The sequence below is a fragment of the Callithrix jacchus genome, chromosome 5 (genome assembly GCF_049354715.1).
Source record: "Callithrix jacchus isolate 240 chromosome 5, calJac240_pri, whole genome shotgun sequence".
Lineage (NCBI taxonomy): Eukaryota > Metazoa > Chordata > Mammalia > Primates > Cebidae > Callithrix > Callithrix jacchus.
The window spans coordinates 87610974-87634378 of record NC_133506.1 but is presented as its reverse complement, the minus strand read 5'-3'; the positions used below and the strand labels follow the sequence as shown (position 1 = coordinate 87634378).

General features: G+C 40.5%; 1 protein-coding gene, 1 non-coding gene and 1 pseudogene across 32 annotated transcripts in view; all 3 read right to left on the bottom strand.

Moving 5' to 3' along the window:
* EFCAB3 (EF-hand calcium binding domain 3) overlaps positions 1 to 23405 on the bottom strand; it is a 466563-nt gene that overhangs the window by 35851 nt on the left and 407307 nt on the right. For 28 of the 31 annotated variants that reach the window (XM_078373421.1, XM_078373428.1, XM_078373429.1 and 25 more), the window contains 4 exons: positions 13822 to 13875; positions 9856 to 9909; positions 5005 to 5055; positions 688 to 778 (listed from right to left, as the gene is read on the bottom strand). In XM_078373421.1, the coding sequence (XP_078229547.1) occupies positions 688 to 778; positions 5005 to 5055; positions 9856 to 9909; positions 13822 to 13875 (250 nt within the window). The other 3 variants (XM_078373451.1, XM_078373450.1, XM_035300329.3) reach the window with 3 other exon arrangements.
* On the bottom strand, positions 576 to 636 carry LOC118154325 (U7 small nuclear RNA). Its single transcript, XR_004744195.1, has one exon. It is a non-coding gene; the product is annotated as a U7 small nuclear RNA (small nuclear RNA).
* On the bottom strand, positions 785 to 2480 carry LOC108591758 (large ribosomal subunit protein P2 pseudogene; annotated as a pseudogene).

The following is a 23405-nucleotide window of genomic DNA, read 5'->3' as shown; positions in this document are numbered from 1 at the left end:
AGTGACAAGGAACTCACTTCCTCAAAAGATAGCTTGCATAGTCAATAACATTAAGAAAGATACACTCAAAATAGAAAGTAAATGTTAGGTGATTGAGAAAAAGCTATTGTTAATGTTAAGGCAAATCTCCCTTCCCAATTTTAGCCCAGGGTCAGTCATGGCTAATTTACCAGCTTTCATTTACTAGCTACATTTGGAATACAGACCCTTTTTCTATCTATAGTTTAACTTGCTTATGGGTTTAGGTCTTCTTTATGATCTTCCAACTTTTTTCTTCTTTAAACTGACACTCAAAATATCTCAAGGCATAACTGATAACTCCTTGAGCCCCTTAGGGTATTCTGTATCCTAACATAAAAACTGCTTCTCCTTTGAGAGGACAGGAGGGAGAATTCTGCTCTTCCAATCAAAAAGGATGTGTATCTTTTTCTTTCCATAAAAAAAATTTCTCTTCAATTCCAATGTTTTGTTTTATAACTAAATTTATATAATAAATACTTAGAGTATTTTAATTGTTTCATCATAATCTTTATGAGTATTTAATATATTAATAATCTTAATAATGATATATTTTTAGGAGCTTCCCAGTAAAGACTGGAACACCTGCTAGACAAAATTCTAAGAGTGGTAACACTAATAATTCTTTATCATAATACATTTATCACCCTTAATACATTCATTACCTACCTTTTACTGTGGGAGATGGGTACTTTTGTTAAAGGATTCAGCTTAAGTTTTGATTTAATTTCTGAAACTGCCATGTGGCCAGTGACTCGGTCTGGAATTCAGAATATACAATTAAGAAATTAGTTTACAGATTAATTTTTTACATTCTTTTGCAACTTTTCAGCTCAAAGCCTGGAGTTTGAAAAGTCCAGGACCTCAAGGAATGGTAATACATGCAAACTCAAGTTAGAGGTGTGTATAAAGTTGGAAGGCAATGTGGAAAGGCCCCTTTGTTGTTCCCAGATTTCCAAGCAAAGTTGCTTGTCACTGTTCCCCTTTCAATTAGTGTCACTCTGATCCTATGTAAAATTAAATGCTAAGCAAAATAAACTGGACACAAAAAGACCAATGCTATATGATCTAACTAATATGTGTAATCTAAAATAGTCAACCTCATAGAAGCAGAGAGTAGAATGGTGGTTGAGGAAGGAGATATGGGGAGATGTTGGTCAGTGATACAAAGTTTGAAGATGGATTCTGAAGATCTAACAAACAGCATCGTGACCATAGGTAACTATGTGAAAAAAACTATGTGAAGTGATTGATGTATTAATTAGATTGGTCGTGGTGATTATTTCACAATGTATATATCTGTTAAATATGTATACATTAAATAATAAAAATGGTGCCATGTGACAAAGATAATGAGCATTCTGGAAATATATGGAAAAAGTTATTTAAAGACACTATTTTATTATGAAATCAGTAGAATATTTCAAGTCATAATTGACAAAGAATAAAATAATACAGCATTTCTAAAGTATTTGCCTACTTGTTTACATCTTAGATGCCTGCCTAGTAATAAGTAGATTTTCCCAGGGCTTCTTTTTGGGAGACCCATCCCTGTTCTGTCACTTCTTGGGAACCAACTGTTTTTTTGTTTGTTGTTGTTTTTTAGATGTGTAAAAAGGCTTTATTTGGAGGGGAGCAGGAGTTTAAACAAAGAGGTCAAATCCCGTGTCATCCTCTGACTCTTTGGACACTCCTCCTCATCTTCTCCTCTGCTGCATCGGGGGTGGAACCAGCAGCAGGAGCTGCAGAGCCTGGGGCAGCAGAGACAGCCACAGCCCCACCGGCAGGTACACTGGCAAGCTTGCCAATACCCTGGGCAATGACATCTTCGATGCTTTTTCCATTCAGCTCACTGATAACCTTGTTGAGCTGGTCGTCGTCCGCCTTGATGCCTACGCTGTCCAGGATCCTCTTGTCCTTGGCGCTGGGGGAGGGGTTGCCTCCGAGGGCAGCAAGCAGGTGGGAGACGACGTAGCACATCGGAGCGGCAGCGGCGGTGGCGGAGGCCTCCATGCGTGCGACCTCGGCGGATTCAGGGAGGAAGAGCCCAACTGGTCTTGGTTAACAGTAGGAATGGGGGTGGGATACAATGTAGTTCTGCTACCCTAGACTCCGGAATGAACTCGTTAATCACCGCTGCCTCCCTAGTCCTCCATTTCCACTTGGCATAGTCTGATAAACAGGGCTTATTTATGGACCAGAAGCTGGGGTGGTAGGGCTTCCCCCTTTGTTGCTCTTTTCTTTCCAACTATCTTTTCAAAATGTGGAGTGTATTTGACAGTTCACTGACAAGAAAACTAGGTTGCTGACTTAGGAATAATGGACAATCGAATACTATTCAATCACGAGGAAAAAAATCTCTGAATGTTTGGTTAGAATTTGATCCATTTTCCCAGGTCTTCACCTCAGAGCCCAGAAAGCATTTGTTTCTAAACAACTCAATTACAAGTCCTCAAAATCTGAAAACCTACCACAGAGCTGGCAACTCCAGAGAGGCTCAACAATTCAGGCACTTGAAAGACGCTGTGACATCATCCCCATGCCTCAAAATAATCATTACTTTAAAAAAAACCTTCGTTTCTCATAGATTATAGATTTTTTTTTTAAAAAAAGACTTAGCATAGAATCCTATAAAATCCTGATATTTACCTACTTTTAAGCCGTGCTACTTACCACTTCTGGGCTTCAATCAGATCAGGAATCCAGTAAAGGGTTTGTTCCATCACACAACTGTGACCTCATTCACTGCTCAGGCTCAGGCCCAGGGAGAGAATGACCCAGGAGCTACTTCCAACCTGACAGCAAGCATGTTTTCAATGTGGTTCTTTCAGCACCCTTGGTGTATATGAGGGTGTGATTTATAAAATCTGAACATTTTGACATTGTTGGGATTTCAAGGAAGGGGAATAATTTTTCTTTCAATTTCTATATTAACATATTTTCATGTTAATATCATCATCAGGCTGGGAGTGGTGGCTCAAGCTTGTAATCCCAGCACTTTGGGAGGCTGAGGCAGGCAGATCACTTGAAATCAGGAGTTCAAGACCAGCCTGGCCAACATGATGAAACCCTGTCTCTACTAAAAATACAAAAATTGGCTGTGCATGTTGGCGCACACCTGTAATCCCAGCTACTTGGGGGGCTGAAGCAGGAGAATCATTTGAACTCAGGAGGCAGAGGTTGAAGTGAGCTGAGATTGCGCCACTGCACTCCAGCCTGGGTGACAGACTCCATCTCAAAAAAAAAAAAAAGTCTTCATCAGTCAATTGAAGGTTGTTCAGTTAAAATATTTCACTCAGCTGCTTTCACTGCATGGTGATTAAGAATCATTTCATTAATTGTTTAAGCCTAGAAAGAGAGGCAAAAAACCTCTCATAGGCTTGTAATCTTTGCTATTATTGGGAAAAGTGATTTCAAAAGAGCAATTACAGAAGACTGTTTTAAGTAGAAACCAAGGTATGTATGATCTGATGTGTCTCATGGCATTGTAAATTCTCTAGCATAGGAGTTAGGAGTGTCTTTAGTCTATCATGGCTAAGCACAGATATCTCTGGCACCCAAGGCTTAGCTAGTTATGTAGTTGGGCCTACATTCCCAGAATGGGAATAGGAAACCTCTAGAATTGTTCATTATGAGCATAATTTGACTTTAACCTAGTATTTTTAAACTTAGTACACTGCCTATCATTCTGGCCAGGAACACACAGGGAAAGAAAGGTAAGGCTTAATTTATAAATTAATTCAATAGTTATTTACCAAGAGCCTACTATATTAAAAGCGATTTTTCTTTTTTGAGGTGAGGTCTCACTCACTATGTTGCCCAGGGTTGAGTGCAGTAGCAGGATCATGGTTCACTGCAGCCTCAATCTCCTGGGCTCAAGTGATTCTTCCACCTCAGCCTCCCCAGTAGCTGGGACTACAAGGTGCGGGCTACCATGCCCAACTAATTTTTTGTATTTTTGGTAGAGATGAGGTTTCACTATATTGCTCAAGCTGGCCTTGAAATCCTGGCCCCCACCAATCTCCTTGGCCTCCCAAAATGCTGGGATTACAGGCAGGAGCTACTGTGCCCAGCCCTATTGTTGTGTTACAGCATTCTTTATATATTTTGGAGACTAGATCCTTATCAATTATACCATTTACAAATATTTTTTCCTATTCTGTGGGTTGTCTTTTTACTTTATTGATAGTGCCCTTTCAACCACAGAAGTTAGACCTGGAATTTTAAATGTCCTTTTGTTGGTCTTGGAATTTTAAAGCTGAAAGATAATAGATCATCAACTGAATTCAGCCTACTGCATTTTTTGAAAGAGACAGGTTCTTGCTCTGTCGCTCAGGCTGAAGTGCAGTGGTGCAGTGATGGCTCATGCAGCCTCCAATTCCTAGGCTCAAGAAATCCTCCCACTCAGCTTCCTGAGTAGCTAGGACTATAGTAGGCAAGTGCCACCACATCTGATTAATTTTAAAATTTTTGTAGAGAGGGAGTCTTGCTGAGTTGCCAGGCTGGACTCATACTCCTGGCTTCAAGTGATCTTCCTGCCTTGGCCTCCCAAGGCTCTAGGATTACAGGTGTGAGTCAGTGCTCCAGGTCCTCACCTATTTTATTTTACTGCTAAGGACACTAAAGCCCAATTAACTGAATTAATTTCTTTAATGGCGGAGTCAGAAATACCTGCTTTGTAAATTACACTGTGATACCAGGTAGGTTACAGTGTTCTTAGAAGTTAAAAAAAATCACAAATGGAGCATTAGAAAAGAATATAAATATGTGAGAATCACATGTGATTCAGTGTGGTGTGGACTATAAAGGCATGGGAACTTAGAAAGACAGTTGGAGAGATAATGGTGTTCATTCACCTTATGGACAAGTAGATGGAGTACAGAAACTGACAAGACAAATAGGGAAAGTAACCATGGGATTAAAAAATGTACGTCAAAGTATTAAGCCCCATCTTTACAATGGCTTCACATCAGGTTTCACACTCACCTTTCATGTCATTTGCAGTTTTCAACTTAGGTAGAGTCGCTATTCCTTTTGCTTAAATAAAAGATTAAGAATCAAAATTACATAAATTTCTGATGTTATGGAAAGTAGAATAGGAGGGCATAATTTGTCTTATTTTTTTCCCCAAGTGAGTGAAAAAATTAAGAAAATGTCAAAGATATATGGGATATCCATCTTCATTCATATTGTTTCTTTTGGTGCCTTAATGCATTACACTCCAAAAGCAAAAACTGAAAAGCACTAATTCAGTCAGCATCGAAATTAAGACTATTCATTTATCATCTTTTAGGATGTAAAGAAGTGAAATGACTTTGAAAATCTGTTGATTGAGGAGGAAGATGATCTCTTACCCATTTTTTTTTTTTTGAGAAAGGGTCTTACTCTGTTGCCCAGGCTGGAGTGCAGTTGGCATGATCTCAGCTCACTGCAACCTCTGCCTCCTGGGTTCAGGTGATTCTTCTGCCTTAGCTTCCTGAGTAGCTGGGACTACAGGGATGTGCCACCATGCCGGCAAATTTTTTTGTATTTTTAGTAGAGATGGGGTTTCACCATGTTGGCCAGGCTGGTCTTGAACTCCTGACCTTGTGATCTGCCTGCCTTGGCCTCCCAAAGTGCTGGGATTACAGGCATGAGCCACTGCGCCCGGCCTCTCTTATCCATTTCATTTTCATTAATGCTTTGTTTAGGAAGGTATTGACTAATTAGTTACCTTTTAATGATATAGATATTTCTTTCTAGTGAATTATCCTATGAAATATGTGGGTATAATATATATCATAATTAACTCACTGCAAAATCTTCCTTTACCCCACCCCTTTCCATGGCCAGAACAAGCAACTATTAAGTACAGATTTAACTCTTTTTCTTTTCTTTCCTCTCAAAATGTGGAGTAGTTTTGTTTTCTAAGCATGAGGAGATTAATTCTCAGAAGAAAAGTGTGGATATAATAACTCAGTTTCCTATACTTGGTTTGGTTTGGCCTGGCCAGATAAACCAATAATGTATTATTTTAATATCAAAAAAGGTCCGTGGCAGATTATGAAAACATGGAAACATGGAAAATGTTTGGCGATACCTTTAGGTTATAGAGGCTATATAAGGTGATATGCAATGCAGAAAGCAGTACATATAAAGAAGAAATATTTCTCCTATGGGGAAAGGATTAACTCCAATATAACACACATTATGTTTTCTTAATTAATAAAAATTAAAATTAATTTTCTTAATTCTGTAGAATTAAGAAAAATCTACACCTGTGAAGCACCTTTTCGTTCTCTGCCTCTGATCTGTCACTCTCTCTCTCCCTATTGCTTGGCTCTTCTCCCTTCCTGGATATTAATTTGCAAGAGGCACCCTATGCCATTCTCAGATATTGCATGTGACAACATTCTGGTTGAGAATGTGACTTAGAAGATGACAAGAAGCAGACTTTATTTTTATACAGTAACTTTTTTTCCCCTACATGTATGTTAGATTTTCTCTGTGCCCCTAGTAAGTACAGTTTTAGAAATTCTCATGTGGTACCTTACAACCCAAGTGCCTCTGAAGGCCAGAGTGGAGCTCTGAATGTTCACCACCAAATAACAGAAATTTTAACAGGCCTTGAAGTTGTTAATATATGATTGTTATTTTCATGTTATCATTCTTAGGTAGCTGAAATTCACCTTTGTTCTTTAGAAAGTAGAAATAAATGACACTTGATTATGACAGCAAAAAAAAAGAAAGTAGAAATGGTGAAATGGAAATTGGAGAAAAAGATATTTAAGTGTGAAAAATGACATTGCCCTTATGTCTATGTCTAATTATCTGAAATTGGGGTGTGAAGACTTAAATCATAATAGTACATTTGAAGGCAAATGTGTCAAGATGGCATTAAGAAATAAAATTTGTTCCTTAATACATATGTATAAAACTTTTTTTTCTTTTTTGAGATGGAGACTTGCTTTGTTGCCCAGGCTGGAGTGCAGTAGCTTGATCTCAGCTCACTGCAATCTCCGCCTCCTGGGTTTAAGTGATTCTTCTGCCTCAACCTCCCAGGTAGCTGGGACCACAGGTGCGTGCCACCAGGCCCAACTAATTTTCAAATTTTTAGTAGAGACGGGTTTTCACCATGTTGGTCAGGCTGGTCTCGAACTTTTGACCTTGTGATCCACCCACCTCAGCCTCCCACAGTGCTGGGATTACAGGCGTGAACCACTGTACTCAGCCAAAAAACTTTATAAGTGAAAATGGAGTATTACTATGTGAATCTTTGAAATAGAAACCAGTATTTGAAATTTCTAAAAATATGAAACGTACTTTAAAACATCTAAATTTTCTTTAAGGCCCTGGAGACTTCACATAATAAAAAATATTGCAGTGGCAGCAGGTGGATTGGGGTTTATGAAGTGAAGAAAGCATGTGGGTGAGCTGGGTAGCCATGTGGAATGCATATGTTTGATAGAGAGACTGGAAGAAAAAGGAAGAATAACATTAGAAAAACAAGGGGAAGCTGGAGCAAAAGCAAAAATATATTTTTAGAGAAATGGAGAAGATAATAAAAGGAAAAAAGAAGTGGAAGAGGAGAAAGAAGAATAATAGAAAAGTAAGCAAAGAGATCTGTAGTGTTGTGCCTTCATGGCTTTATTATACATGGTTAACAGACAATTCTGATATGGATGACTCACCTATGTTACCTGGGGTTGTTAGTTTAACAGAACTGTTTGTTCTGAGGTGCCCAGATAGGAGGGATTATCTTAAGAATGACCTTGATACAGCTGCTTTGGTTAGTGAAACTTCAATTGTCTTTTTTTTCCCCCTTCCCTCCCTGAAACTTCGATTATCTAAAAGCAGGAGACTAGAATCTCTATCAGATTTCCCAGATTAGAGGTAAAAATTAACTTTTGTGAGAGTGGGAACCTTGCTTTATCTTCTGCTAATTACTAAACTTTCTTGAACAGTGTCTGGGTGCTCAAAAATACTTATTGATGAACACAGAACTTATACATGGTCATGGGAGGTTGTTTCCAGTATCTCCAGTTAGCAGCATGATTTTAAATGCTGGGATAAAAACCACCAAGTCAACGTTCCTTAAAGTTTTCTGGCACCACCAACAAAAGCAGCAATAGATGGGATAGACTGGACTTATTAAAAGGTATATATATTTTTCTTTTACAAATCAAATACAACAGGACTAATTTGGAAATGTTAGGCATAGGTACCCAGAATTTAAATTTATCTTCTATCAAAATTCATTTTGTGGATACCTGCATAACATACCTTAAATTATTCTTACAGCCTCCCTTTTTTTTTTTCTTTTTAGAGAAAAGGTCTTGCTTTGTCACCCAGGCTGAAGTGCGGTGGTGCAATCATAGTTCACTGCAGCCTCAACCTCCTGGGCTCAAGTGATCCTCCAACCTCAGCCTCCTGTGTAGCTGGAACTACAAGTGTATGCCACCATACATAGCTAATTTTTGTATTTTTGTGTAGAGATGGGGTTTTGCCATGTTGCCCAGGCTGCTCTCCAATTCCTGGCATCAAGCAATCTGGCCGCTTTGGCCTACCAAAGGGCTGGGATTACAGACATTAGCGACCATGCCTGGCCACATCCTCCTTTTTGAAACACAGTCAGGCTTTCAGAGACACACCAAATTTCTTTTTTGTCACACTTGTTGGGAAATGCAGATGCAGAGAAAAAATAAAAATTATTTTAAAATGAATTCAAGATTGAGGTTGTATGTGTGTGGGAAGAGGGCAGAGACATGTTTTATCTTGCCTCTGTTGATCAATTTCACAGCATAATGTTCATATCTCCCATTCATCCTTTCTGTGCAAGCATGGAACATGGTATTTTGACAATAAGAAACTTATTTTAGAAATATTAAATATAAGGGACCTACAAACAAAAAGTGCTGAGATTATGTATTAAATTTCAGAGGCATCCAGAAAGGAACTTTAGATCATTAGCTATATTTATTTATTTTTTGAGATGGAGTCTCTTTCTGTTTCCCAGGCTGGAGTGCAATGGTGCAATCTGAGCTCACTGCAACTTCCACCTTCCAGGTTCAAGTGATTCTCCTGCCTCAGCCTCTTGAGTAGCTGGGACTACAGGCCCACACCACGGTGACCGATTAATTTTTGTAGTTTTAGTAGAGATGGGGTTTCACTATTTTGGCCAGACTGGTCTCAAACTCCTGACCTCAGGTGATCCACCTGCCTTGGGATCCCAAAGTGCTGGGATTACAGGCATGAGCCACCATGCCTGGCTTAGCTATATTTATAAACAAGTAAGATTTTAATATGAGTAAGAAAATGGAATGTAAGTACATTGGATATAGATTAAAATGCACAAAATTATGTACACATAAGGAAAAAATTTGTGGTGATAAAATTATGGATTATCATTGGAGGACAATTAAGAATTATTAAAATTTCCCTTTTTTCTTTTTGTTTGCTAAATATAGGAATTTTCTAGCCAGGCGTAGTGGCTCATGCCTGTAATCCCAGCACTTTGGGATGTGAAGGCAGGCAGATCATGAGGTCAGGAGTTCAAGACCAGCCTGGCCAATATGGTGAAACCCCATCTCTACTAAAAATATAATAATTAGCCGGGCATGGTGGCATGTGCCTGTGGTCCCAGCTACTTGGGAGGTTGAGGCAGAAGAATTGCTTGAACCTGGGAGGTGGAGGTTGCAGAGAGCTGAGATTGTGCCACGGCACTCCAGCCTGGGCAACAGAGCAAAAAAAAAAAAATTTCTATAATGAACATGTATTACTTTTATAACCAAGAAAACACATATAAAAATATATAGCATCAGTTTAAAATTTTATATTGTATCATAAAATTTCACTTACGTTTGAACTTCTTCAGACCCTCCATTATTGAATTAACATTAAACTTTCCATTTCCTGTAAAATATTTTGGTTCAGATACAGAAGCATTCACATAAAAATTCATAAAGTTGTAAAATTATTAAAAACAATGTATTTGGCTATAATTTCTTCCATGAGTTAGAAGAACTAGAAACATTGGTTTGCTTTGGAATGTGGATTCATTTTTCTGTCCTGTGAATATGATGGAAAAAAAAGATGAATTTTGTTTTGACTCTGTCTGGCTCTGTCCTTCAGGCTGGAGTGCAGTGGTGTGATTATGGCTCTTTGCAGCCTTGACTTCCCTGGCTCAAGTGATCCTTCCACCTCAGCCTCCTGAGCATCTGGGACTGCAGGTGTGTGCCATCATACCCAGCTCATTAATTTTTTTTTTTTTTTTTGTAGAGATAGGGGGTCTCCCTATGTTGCCCAGGCTGGTTTTCAACTCCTGGCTTCAAGTAATCCTCACACCTTGGCCTCTCAAAGTGTTGGGATTTCAAGTGTGAGTCACTGTGCTTGGCAGGGATGAATCTTTAAAAGAGACACCTATCTCTACTTTTTTTTTTTGAGGCAAGGTCTTGCTCTATCTCCCAGGCTGGAGTGCAGTGGTGCGATCTTGGCTCACTGCAACCTCTGCCTTCTGGGTCCAAACAATTCTCGTGACTCATCCTACCAAGTAGCTGGAATCACAGGCATGTGCCACTATACCCAACTAATTTTTATATTTTTAGTAGAGATGGGGATTTGCCATGTTGGCCAGGCAGGTCTCAAATTTTTGGCCTCAAGCAATCTACCCACTTCAGCCTCCCAAAGTGCTGGGATTACAGGCATGCGCCACCATGCCTAACCCTATACTTTTTAAAAAGCAGTTCATCTTTTCTGTGCTCTAGGAGATTGTATTAATCAAAGAACAAAAGTAAGAAGGACTAGGGTATTCTGAGGGAACTGTGGGCAGTTCAGTTGGTTTGGAGCATGACATGTTGGAAGTAGTGGAGGAGAAAGCTGAAAAGTACATGGGATCTGTGTTGCAGTGGGTTTAGTTTGGACTTTTTTTGGGAACACAGGAAGGAGTCATGGAGGCTTCTGACCATTACTATGTAAAGATTGATCTGAAGGCAATCTGCCTTCAGTTGGAGTTGGAGACCAGACTGGGCAACATTGTGATACCCTGTCTCTACAAAAAATGCAAAAATTAGCTGGGCGTAGTGGTGTGTTTCTGTAGTCCCAGCTACTTTGGAGGCTGAGGTAGGAGGACAGTTTGAACCCAAAAGACGAAAGTTGTAAGGATGAGCCCAGGAGCTGATATCGTGCCACTGCACTCCAGCCCGGGAGGCAAAGCCAGACCCTGTCTCAAAAACAAAAAACAAAATCTCTTCAACTGAAGAGAGGAGAGGAAGAAAATATAGGCAAATAGGAAGAAATGAAAAACTAGAGAGAATGGAAAATGGAGATATGTTTGCAATTGATAGGTTCAAATTTATTGCTATAACACCATGATTTGAGAAACCTAACGGTTCAGTGTCTCATCTCCTACTTTCAGTTGAGCTTAGTAGAGAAAGTGAAGTATGTCTCCTTTCTTCATCCTTGTATTCCTAGTACCTCATATAGGGCCTGACATATTCAGTGACCAACAAATATTTGTTGGATGAATAAATCAATATACTCTTTTAAATTCAAGTCCAGGCCAGGCGTGGTGGCTCATGCCTGTGATCCAAGCACTTTGGAGGCCAAGGCAGGTGGATCACCTGAGGTTTGGAGTTCAAGACTGGCCTGACCAACATGGTGAAACCCTGTCTTTATTGAAAAAAAAATTCAAGTCCAGAGCTGTATAGAAACTCTCTGACATCAATGAAGCAATATAGTAAGAAATGCTATCCTCAAATGCACTTAGAACATCTTTTTTTGGGGTTATCAGAATAAAAAAGAAAGTGGTAGAAATAAAAAAGTATTTATATAGCACAAGGGCCAGTGAGTAAGCCATGTAAATAGACTCAATAAACAACAATAAAAATTTTAATAAACAAATCAACCAACCCCAAATTCCCCTTCCTTCCCCTGTGTATTGCTTCCTCATACTCATTTTTATTTTCTAGTTTCACTCGTTGTAATATTTTTCAGGCTGAAATCATACCCTCAGGCACAACTTAGCATACTGGTTGTATCCGTGATTTAAGTCAGGCACATTCTTAACGTATCTTGTCTTTTCTTTAACTTTTAGGTCTCTGATAGACAAAAGGTGGTTCATGCACCAGCATCATTGGCATCACCTGAGAACTCCTTAGAAATGCAGACTCTCAGACTCTACCCTATACTTAAACAAAAATCTGATTTTTTTTTTTTTCCCTGGAGACAGGGTCTTGCCCTGCTGCCCAGGCTAGAATGCACTGGTTCGATCATGGCTCATTGCAGTCTCCAACTCCTGGGCTCAAGCAATTGCCCTGCCTCAGTCTCCCAATTAGCTAGGACTTCAGGAATGTGCCATCATATCATGCCAGCCTTCCCATAAGTTTGGGAAGCTATGTTCTAGGTGTTACGAAGTTAAGGATCATTTCTGAGGATGTTATGTACAGGATGACAAAAATACACTTTTTTTTTGAGACAGAGTTTCACTCTTGTTGCCCAGGCTGGAGTGCAATGGCATGATCTCAGCAGCTCACTGCTACCTCTGCCGCCTGGGTGTAAGTAATTCTCCTGCCTCAGCCTCCTGAGTAACTGGGATTACAAGTGCCTGCCACCATGCCTGGCTACATTTTTGTATTTTTAATAGAGATGGGGTCTCACCGTGTTGGTCTGGCTGGTCTTGAACTCCTGATTTCAGGTGATCCACCCGCCTTGGATCCCAAAGTACTGGGATTACAGGCACGAGCCACCACCATGCCCAGCCCAAAAATACACTTCTAAGAAGGCAACAGAACTATAAAACAAATACACTTCTAAGAAGGCAACAGAACTATAAAACAAATTAAATGTCAAATGAGGCATCAACTCCTTCATTTCTTCTTCTGTGAGTTCAATCCCTTTGCTTGCTAGAAAGTTATCTAAGTTCTGGACATCAATCATCTCTCCTTAGAAAGAGTAAGAAATGAAATGCAGAAATCTAATATATGTACAATTCTATATTTTGCTTTTCCAACAAATCATTCCTTCATAAACATGTTTCCAAGTTGACACATAATCTTTACAGTAAGCATTTTAACACATTATCTTATTAAACTGACATACCATGGTTTATGTAGTAATTCCTGTAGGGTTAGATATTTCTAATCAGTTTCAATTTTCTCACTATTATGAGAATGAAAATCCTTAAGGCAGAACATTTTTAATTTTATTCAATAAAACTATTTCCATAGGATACATTTCTAAGAGTGGGGTTAGTGGGGAAGGGGTATGAAAAGTTTTGTGGCTCTTCATATTGATTACTACTTTGAATAACTCTTTTTATTGTTTTGGCGATGGAGTTTCACTCTTGTTGCCCAGGCTGGAGTGCAATGGCACAATCTTGGCTCACTGAAACCTCCACCTCCCAGGTTCAAGTGATTCTCCTGCCTCATCTCCAGAGTAGCTGGGATTACAAGTGTGCACCACCATGCCTGGCTAATTTTTTGTATATTTAGTAGAGACAGGGTTTCACCATGTTGGCCAGGCTGGTCTTGAACTCTTGACCTCATGATCTGCCCGCCTTGGCCTCCCAAAGTGCTGGGATTACAGGCATAAGCCACTGTGTCTGGCCTGAAGAACTCTTTAGGGGAAAATTTTGGAGACTAGTGTGGTCAGTGATATATAAATAGATGAGTTATTGTTTACTCAACTTCACCAGTATCCACAAAAATGGAACATATGTTATATGAAAAATATCTGAACACTTATAAATGGGAAATATTCTTCTCCAACATTAATTGCAAATATTAAGATGCTATTTATAACATCTTCCCATTATAGCTTGCAACTCACCCTTGATGTAACTGACAGCATCCATTAAGTCTTTCATGTCAACTGTTGTCTCACCTGTAAGGCAAGGGAAGTATACCTCAGAGTCAGATGAACTGATGTTACTGAGACCCTCAACATTTATGCTGTATGAAATTCTGAAGTTATGAAGAGCATAAGACTTCAGTAATCTTTTCTTCTTCTTCTTCTTCTTCTTTTTTGAGATGGAGTCTCACTCTGTTGCCCAGGCTAGAGTGCAGTGGTGTGATCCCAGCTCAGTGCAACCTCTGCCTCCTAGGTTAAAGTGATTCTCCTGCCTCAGGTTTCCAAGTAGCTGAGATTACAGGTACATGCCACCATGCCCAACTAATTTTTTGTATTTTTAGTAGAGATGGGGTTTCACCATGTTGGCCAGGCTGATCTTGAACTCCTGACCTCAAATGATCCACCCACCTTGGCCTCCCAAAGTGCTGAGATTACAGGCATGAGCCATCATGCCAAGCCAGAATTTACTAATCTTTACATTTTTCCTTAGAATTTTATGGACTTATTCTCAGAGATAACTGTTATCTTAGAAACAAAGTTTTCATTGTAACAAATCTATTCAATTTTTCATTTTTCTTTGCTTTAAAGAGACTGGTTACAGTTAAGTGTAGGAAGAGAATAAATGACTCTGGCCCTATGTACTTTTATTTAGTCAGTTAATCAACAGCACTTTGATAGGCTTTGGGGATACAAAAGTAGGCAAGGTGACGGAGCTCTGGCTCTCAAGGAGAGTACAATGTAATGAAAGAGACAGATAATTAACATATAAACAAAAAGGATTTGACATACTGTTAAGAAGCTGTCAAAAATAAAATAGGGCAACATAATAGAGAGTAATAGGGGATGGGACTATTTAGACGGAAGGTCAAGGAAGGCCTCTCAGAAGAGGATCTATTTGGGTTGAAGCTTTAATGATGAGAAATGAGTAGCCATGTGAAGAATTGGGGAAGAATAAGTAGAAAAAGAGTATGTGCAATAGTCATATGGTGGGACTGAATTTGCCATGATCGAGAGACAGAAGGTCAGTGTGACAGGGGCCAAATAATGCAGAGTCTTGTAGGGCATGATGATAAAGTCTGGACTTTATTTTGGTTGCAATGGAATGTCACTGGAGGACTTGGAAAGCTGGAGTCACTTGACCTGATTTCAGCTTTCCAAAAGACCACTCTGGCTGCTATGGATAGGATGAAGAAACTGGGGAAATGAAGAGCAGACAGGAGCCTGTTTCAGTGGTCCAGTGAAGAGATGACAGTGGCTTGGGCTGTGGTTATAGTAGAGGAGATGGTGACAAGTGATGGATTCAGGACAAATTTTTCACATTAAACCTAGATTTATTTTTTGAAAATTTGTTTTCCCATCTTTCACAGGTGTTGATGAACCTAGATTTAAATGTGGGATATGAAGGAAGGAGAAATCAAAGATGGAACCTAGTCTACCTTCCCCAGTCAACGGGGCAAATGGGATGCCTTTAATGAGATGGGGAGGGCATGAGATTTTTTTTAGTAGAATTAATCAATAATTCCATTAAATTGGTGATAACTTTTAGAAATCCGAGTGGAGATATCAAATAACTAGTTTGATATGCTATTGCTAACTTAGAGAGATTGAGTTGGAGATATAAATTTACTCTACCGGCTTAGAGAAGGCATCTGACCCAATGAGACTGAATGCAATCTCCTAAGAGGAGAGTGTAGATAAAAAGACAGCCAAGGGTCTAACCCTGGGTCACTTCATTATTTAGAGATCTTGGAGGGGAGAACAGTCAGAAAGAAAACTGAGAAGACAATGTCAGCGAGGGAAGAAGAAAACCAGGTGAGTATGGGGCTTTAAAAGTCTAGAGAAAAACACATTTCTTTTTCTTTTTTTTGAGACAGGGTTCTATCATCCAGGCTGGAGTGAAGTGGCACACAATCCAGCTCGCTGCAGTCTCCACCTCCCAGGCTCAAGCAATCCCCCGGCCTCAGCCTCCCAAGTAGCTGCAACTATAGGCACATGCCACCGCACCAGGCTATTTTATTTTATTTTTGTAGAGACAGGGTTTCACCATGTTGCTTAGGCTGGTCTTGAACTCCTGGGCTCAAGTGATTCACCTGCCTCAGCCTCCCAAAGTGCAGGTATGACAGGCATGAGCCACCATGTATGGCCAAAAAATGTATTTCAATAAAAAGGTGGTGGTGGCTGCTTATGTCAAATGATTCTAACATGTCAAGTAAAGTAAGAACAAAGTATGGACTATGAGCCTTGGCAAGAGGTAGGTCATTGACAATCTTGTTGAGAGCTTGTTTGGTGCCATCGTGGAGATAAAAACCTGACTGGAGAATGCTGAAGGGTGAATGGGAGGTGAGAATATGGAGACAATGAGTAATGACAACTTTTTGAGGCAACTCTGCTGTGCAGAGGAACTAAGAGATGATGTGGTAGGTGGCAGGGAACAAGTGTGAGAGAAAAGCATAGCTGCATGTCAAGAGAAATATAGAGAGAGATACTGCAAAGAGGGAGACATTGATGATCCAGGAGAGAAAGGGAAAATACTGCAGGAGGTAAGTCTTTGAGAGGCAAAGGAAATAGGATCCAGGGTACAAGTGGAAAGGCTGGCCCATGAAAGGAGGATTCTTCTCCTTTATAGCAAGACAAAAGGCAAGGCATGGCTGGGCACGGTTATTGACGCCTGTAATGCCAGCACTTTGGGAGGTTGAGGTGGGTGGGTCACCTGAGGTCGGGAGTTCGAGACCAGCCTGACCAACATGGAGAACCCCATCTTTACTAAAAATACAAAATTAGCTAAGCGAAGTGGTGCATGCCTGTTATCCTAGCTACTTGGGAGGCTGAGACAGGAGAATTGCTTGAACCCAAGAGGCAGAGGTTGCAGTAAGCCGCGATTGTGCCATTTGCACTCCAGCCTGGGCAACAAGAGTGAAACTCTGTCTCAAAAAAGACAAAGAAAAAAGGCGGGGCATATGGGCATAGGTATAGGTAGGTTCATAGAAAGGGAGGTAGAAAAATGACGTCTTTCTTCTCTAACTGCATCTATTGTCTCTATGAAGTTTGAGGTGAGATCATCAGTTGAGAGTTGAGGTGAAATTTGGACCCAGAAGGTGTGAAATTGTCTCTGAGAGTGAGAAAGTAAATTTACTTGGAAAATATAGCAGAGACTTTTTTTGGCAGTGTTAAGGAGCTTGAAGTTTCTGCCCATTATGTGAAGTGAGTTCTATTAGCATGGCTTTGTGATCTTCTCTGGCAATGTTAAGCTGTTCAGGAATAAGCATGAAGTAAAAAGATGGCCGAGTTTTTGCCAAGCAAATTTGAAGTTCTGAGAGTTTGTAAGCTTATATGATGTTGAAGCAGTGAATCTAATTTAAGGAAGGAAGAAAATTGAGACATGGTGATGGTGGTGGTGTTGAATAATAAAACAGTAGGGTCAAAGGTGTGAAGGTCTCTGTGGCTGGAGTAGCTGGAGTTGGAGTTATATACATTGTTCTTGTACAACACGTGATTCAGTAGCATCATTTCATCATATGCAGTTGGCAAATGGACTAATGTCACAGTAATGTGAAAGGTGTGTTGGTTCATACACAATTTTTCCTAAACAAGAAAGGAATTCTTTTCTTCAGCAAGAAAAGAAGAAAATCTTAGGTTGAAGCTACAGCTGGAGCCCTTTCTGTTTCATATTTTAATAAAATAAATAATGAGTGCCTGTCAGGAGAATCACTTGAACCCAGGAGAATCACTTGAACCCAGGAGTTTGCAGTGGGCTGAGATTGCGCCATTGCCCTCCAGCCTGGGTGACAGAGCGAAACTCCGTCTCAAAAAAAAAAAAAAAAAAAAAAAAAAATTAGTGCCTGTGATGCAGGAGGGGGAACCAGCTTCACTGGCTTAGAGCTCTACTTCCACCTACACTATTTCAGAGTGGCAAGCCAGCTCTTTAACTCCGTGTGTGTGTGTGTGTGTGTGTGTGTGTGTGTATTTTTAAATATCTTATAGTTGTTCTGTGCTATTTGCCTGGGCTGTACAAGTTTCCTTGTGCTTTTGGTAGTGTTCTGGTTACAAATTGGTATAGATTTTGAGTGTGCTTCCAGAATTTTCTCCATAAGCTCAGTTACTTTAGTGGGTAATTTTATAAAACAGGAGGTTTTTCAGGAATTTCTATATGGTGTTATGGCAAAAATGTCTGCATAGTAAATGAACCAGAAGGAAAAAGGTTAGAGAGTGAGTCTATGAAACAGAGATTTTGGAGATGAAGTATTAGGGAAGGACAAGTTCTAGGTCATTACTATGTGAGTGGTAATCAAGATAGAAGGGAGGAAAAAATGGCTGAAGTGAAAGATATCAAAGAACAGGAGGTCAGAGTATTGAATGGGTGACCTGTATCAGATGTTTTTAACCTGGGTCCACTGACCCTGTATTGCTAGAATTCAGGGAGGTCTTGAGCTGGAATGGAAAAAAAAAGACTTAAAAAAAAATAATAAATATAGGGTCTTGCTATGTTGCCTGAGTTGATCTTGAACTTTTGGCCTCAAGCAATCCTCCTGCCTTGGCCTCCCAAAGTGTTGGGATTACAGGTGTGAGCCACAATGCTTGGGAAAAAGTGTGTCTTTCTTTTCACTAATGATTAACTTAAATTTATTGTTTTCTTCGATTATTAATGTAGGCAATAAACCATGAGAATAGTGGCAGAAGCTGTGACTTTGTCACTAATATAAATCACTGACATTTTCAAATCATAATATAGTTGCTCCAAATATGTTGAAATGTTGCTTATGCTCATCATTACTTTATTTTTTATTTATTTTATTTGTTTGAGACAGAGTCTTATTCCGTTGCCTAGGCTGGAGTGCAGTGGAGTGATCTTGGCTCACTGCAACCTCTGTCTCCTGGGTTCAAATGATTCTCCTGCTTCAGCCTCCCTAGCAGCTGGTATTACAGGTATGCACCACAATGGCCAGCTAATTTTTTTGTACTTTTAGTAGAGATGGGGTTTCACCATGTTGACCAGGCTGGTCTCAATCTGCTGACCTCAAATGATCTGCCCTTGGCCTCCCAAAGTGCTGGGATTACAGGAGTGAGCCACCATACCTGGCCCTCATCATTACTTTAAAATTATAAGAATAATTTGAGGGGAGGACTCAAGATGGCGCTGTGAGAACAACCCAGGATTGGAGCTCTCATTGAATCCGTGGAGAGGTGAGTCAGAGCTGCATTTCCAGACTGATCTTTGTAGCCCTCAGAACGGGGAAATTCCCAAGTATAAAGGAGACGCGGGACGCCAGGCAGTACCTCTGCCTGGCGAAGCCAGCAGCCGGGGTGGTGGTGGCCGACCCTACCCAGTGCTCCCCACAGGGCGCGCTTGTCTGGGTGCCCTGTTGAACTGGCAACCTGAGACTTGAGAGGGCTGGACTTGAGACTGAACGAGACTTGGACAGTGGGCCAGCCCAGGGGATTGCAGGGACAGAGCGTTTGGGGTAGACGAACAAAACCGCGATTTCAAACGATCCCCGTGCAGACGGTTTGAGATGCTGTGGGGGATGGGCGTCCACCATTACCGAGGCAACCCGCCCCAACTGAGATACACGCTCACTACTGATGCAGCCAGCCGTTGCCGAGGCAACCCATCCCTACTGAGATACACGCCCACTGCAGCCAGCTGTTGCCAAGGCAACCCGCTACAACAGAGAGACTCCACCGCAGGGCGTGGCAGAGACCACAGCAGAACAGCAGAGCCTGCAGTAACAGGGCGAACCACACAACAGCAGGGCAGAGCCTTGGCAGGCAAACAGTGGCTAGTCTGCCTCCTAGCTGGGCAGGACACCTCAACGAACATCCAAAAATAAAGCCCGAACCCCCCAACACAGAGCATTTGAGAAAAAAAGGGTTCTTTTAATGAGCTCTGTTGCAGCAGAATCAAACATAGCAGCCTAACAGCCCTGAATGAACAACAGAGCTCACAGCTCAGCAATTGAGCTCCTATAAAGTACAGACTGTCTCCTCAAGCAGCTCCCTGACCCCTCTATATCCAAAAGACTGACATTTGGCAGGCATCATCCTGGGACAAAGAAGGCAGAAAAAGAAACGGGTAGCATCCCTCACTGTGCCACAGCTGCTAGAGGTGCACCCCAGACAAGCAGGACCTGGAGTGGACCTCAGCAGTCATACAGCGAAGGGGCTAGGCTGGTAGAAGGAAAACCAAGTAACAGAAATACTTCATCATCAACAATCTGGGTGTCCACTCAGAGACCCAATCGAAAAGTCAGCAACTACGCAGACGACAAGTGGATAAATCCACAAAGATGGGAAGAAACCAGCGCAAAAAGGAGGAAAACACCCGAAACCAGAACACCTCGCCTCCTAGAAAGGACCAAAACTCCTCACCAGCAAGGGAACAAAGCTGGATGGAGAATGACTGTGACAAAATGACGGAATTAGACTTCAGAAGGTGGATAATGAGAAACTTCTGTGAGCTAAAAGAACATGTATTAAATCAATGCAAAGAAACTAAGGAACTTGAAAAAAGATATGAGGAAATGATAACAAGAATGGATAACTTAGAGAGGAATATGAATGAATTAAAGGAGCTGAAAAACACAATACGAGAACTTCGCGAAGCATGCACAAGTTTCAATAGCCTAATTGACCAAGCAGAAGAAAGAATAACTGAAGTCGAAGACCGACTCAATGAAATTAAACGAGAAACCAAGATTAGAGAAAAAAGTGCAAAAAGGAATGAACAAAGTCTCCAAGAAATGTGGGACTATGTGAAAAGACCTAACCTACGTTTGATAGGTGTACCAGAAGGGGACGAAGAGAATGAATCCAAGCTGAAAAATACTCTTCAGGACATCATCCAGGAAAACTTCCCCCACCTAGCAAGACAGGCCAACACTCAAATGCAGGAAATACAGAGAACACCACAAAGATATTCTGCAAGAAGAGCAACCCCAAGGCACATAATCGTCAGATTCAACAAGGTTGAAATGAAGGAGAAAATACTAAGGGCAGCCAGAGGGAAAGGTCGGGTCACCCACAAAGGGAAGCCCATCAGACTCACAGCAGATCTCTCGGCAGAAACGCTACAAGCCAGAAGAGAGTGGGGGCCAGTATTCAACATTCTTAAAGAAAAGAACTTTCAACCCAGAATTTCATATCCAGGCCAAACTGAGCTTCAGAAGTGAAGGAAAAATAAAAACCTTTGAGAACAAGCAAGTACTCAGAGATGTTGTCACCACCAGGCCTGCTTTACAAGAGCTCCTAAAAGAGGCACTACACATAGAAAGGAACAACCAGTACCAGCCATTCCAAAATCACACTAAATGCTAAAGAGCATCAACATAATGAAGAATCTACAACAACTAACAGGCAAAACAGCCACTTAGCATCAAAATGGCAGTATCAAATTCACACATAACAATATTAACCCTAAATGTAAATGGACTAAATGCACCAATCAAAAGACACAGACTGGCAAATTGGATAAAAATACAAAACCCATCAGTGTGCTGTATCCAGGAAACCCATCTCACATGCATGGATACACAAAGGCTCAAAATAAAGGGATGGAGGAAGATTTACCAAGCAAATGGAGAGCAAAAAAAAGCAGGAGTTGCAATTCTCATCTCTGATAAAATAGACTTTAAAGCAACAAAGATAAAAAGAGACAAAGAAGGCCATTACATAATGGTAAAAGGATCGATACAACAAGAAGAGCTAACCATCCTGAACATATATGGACCCAATGCAGGAGCACCCAGATACATAAGGCAAGTTCTTAATGACTTACAAAGAGACTTAGACTCCCACACAATAATAGTGGGAGACTTTAACACTCCACTGTCAATATTAGACAGATCAACCAGACAGAAAATCAACAAGGATATCTAGGGCTTGAACTCAGACCTGGAGCAAGCAAACCTGATAGACATTTACAGAACTCTCCACCCCAAATCCACAGAATACACATTCTTCTCAGCACCACATCACACCTACTCTAAAATTGACTACATAATTGGAAGTAAAGCACTGCTCAACAAATGCAAAACAACTGAAATCATAACAAACAGCCTCTCAGACCATAGTGCAATCAAGTTAGAACTCAGAATACAGAAACCAACCCAGAACCGCACAGTTTCATGGAAACTGAACAACTGGCTTTTGAATGTTGACTGGGTAAACAATGAAATAAAGACAGAAATAAAGAAGTTCTTCGAAACCAATGAGAACGAAGACACAACATGCCAGAACCTCTGGGACACATTTAAAGCAGTCTCTAGAGGAAAGTATATAGCAATAAGTGCCCATATGAGGAGAATGGAGAGATCCAAAATTGACACCCTATCGTCAAAATTGAAGGAGCTAGAGGAGCAAGATCAAAAAAACTCAAAACCCAGCAGAAGACAAGAAATAACTAAGATCAGAGCTGAACTGAAGGAGATTGAGACACGAAAAACCCTTCAAAAAATCAATAAATCCAAGAGCTGGTTTTTTTAAAAGATCAACAAAATAGACAGACCACTAGCCAGATTGATTAAAAATAAAAGAGAGAACAACCAAATAGATGCAATAAAAAATGATAAAGGGGAAATCACCACAGATTCCACAGAAATTCAAACCATCATCAGAGAATATTACAAACAACTCTATGCACATAAACTAGTAAACCTGGAAGAAATGGATAAATTCCTGGACTCCTGTGTCCTCCCAAGCCTAAACCAGGAGGAAGCTGAAACTATGAATAGACCAATAACAAGGTCAGAAGTCGAGGCAGCAATTAAGAGCCTACCACTCAAAAAAAGCCCAGGTCCAGATGGGTTCACAGCCGAATTCTACCAGACACAAAAAGAGGAGCTGGTACCATTCCTTCTAAAACTATTTCAAACAATCCAAAAAGAGGGAATCTTTCCCAAATCATTTTACGAGACCAACATCATTCTGATACCACAACCCGGCAGAGACCCAACAAGAAAAGAAAACTTCAGGCCAATATCCATGATGAACATAGATGCAAAAATCTTCAATAAAATATTGGCAAGCCGACTGCAACAGCAAATCAAGCAACTTATTCATCATGATCAAGTAGGATTCATCCCGGGGATGCAAGGCTGGTTCAACATACGCAAGTCTATCAATGTAATTCACCACATAAACAGAACCAAAAACAAAAACCACATGATTATCTCAATTGACGCAGAGAAGGCATTTGACAAAATTCAACAGCCCTTTATGCTAAAAACCCTCAATAAACTCGGTATCGATGGAACGTATCTCAAAGTAATAAAAGCTATTTATGACAAACCAACAGCCAATATCATACTGAATGGGCAAAAACTGGAAGCATTCCCTTTGAAATCCGGCACTAGACAAGGATGCCCTCTTTCACCACTCCTATTCAATATAGTACTGGAAGTTCTAGCCAGAGCAATCAGGCAAGAAAAAGAAATAAAGGGTATTCAAATAGGAAAGGTGGAAGCCAAATTGTCTCTGTTTGCAGACGAAATGACAGTATACCTAGAAGACCCCATTGCCTCAGCCCAAAAACTCCTGAAACTGATAAGCAACTTCAGCAAAGTCTCAGG